The sequence below is a fragment of the Trachymyrmex cornetzi genome, unplaced genomic scaffold, assembly GCF_001594075.2.
Source record: "Trachymyrmex cornetzi isolate Tcor2-1 unplaced genomic scaffold, Tcor1.1 scaffold46, whole genome shotgun sequence".
Taxonomy (NCBI): Eukaryota; Metazoa; Arthropoda; class Insecta; order Hymenoptera; family Formicidae; genus Trachymyrmex; species Trachymyrmex cornetzi.
Genome location: NW_017299400.1, coordinates 58,257 through 58,739, shown reverse-complemented (window position 1 = coordinate 58,739; position 483 = coordinate 58,257). Strand labels below are relative to the sequence as shown.

At 44.5% G+C, this 483-nt stretch overlaps 1 protein-coding gene across 1 annotated transcript in view; it reads right to left on the bottom strand.

The window, feature by feature from the left end:
- LOC108764877 (uncharacterized) overlaps positions 1-483 on the bottom strand; it is a 7,061-nt gene that overhangs the window by 6,041 nt on the left and 537 nt on the right. The window contains exon 2 of the mRNA XM_018513279.1: positions 6-425. Within this exon, the coding sequence (XP_018368781.1) occupies positions 6-425 (420 nt within the window). The remainder of the gene's footprint in view (positions 1-5; positions 426-483) is intronic.

Genomic DNA, 483 nt, shown 5'->3' with positions numbered 1-483 from the left:
AGCACTTGCTTATTAGCTCCTCGTCCTTTACTCTTTATCACGCGATCGACGATAAACTGTTTTTCCTCTACGTTTTTCTCAACTCGAGCTAATTCTTGCTCATAGAAAATACCGTCTATGACTTCGCCTGCTAAATCTCGCAGTTCGTACACGTGAGGGTTTCGCCAATCGAGAACACGGTAAATTTGAAACATCTTCTCGCTCCACTTAGCCTCGTATCCTTTCTCGAAGGCAGCTTTCGCTCTACTGATACGAACGTGATCTCTGACGCGATATTTAACTTTTCGCACCCGTTTCTTTAGCGTTTCGTTTTTCCAACGACGAGCTATATTTTCACGAGTGATACGTGCGTTTTCTCTCGTTACTACCGCAGGTTGCATTCTTGTGGACGAGTGACGCGTGTGATTGTAAGCGTGTACAATGTCCTGCAGAACATCGATGTAGCGTCGCGTATTTTTATGCGTAAAATAACGCCACATTCGT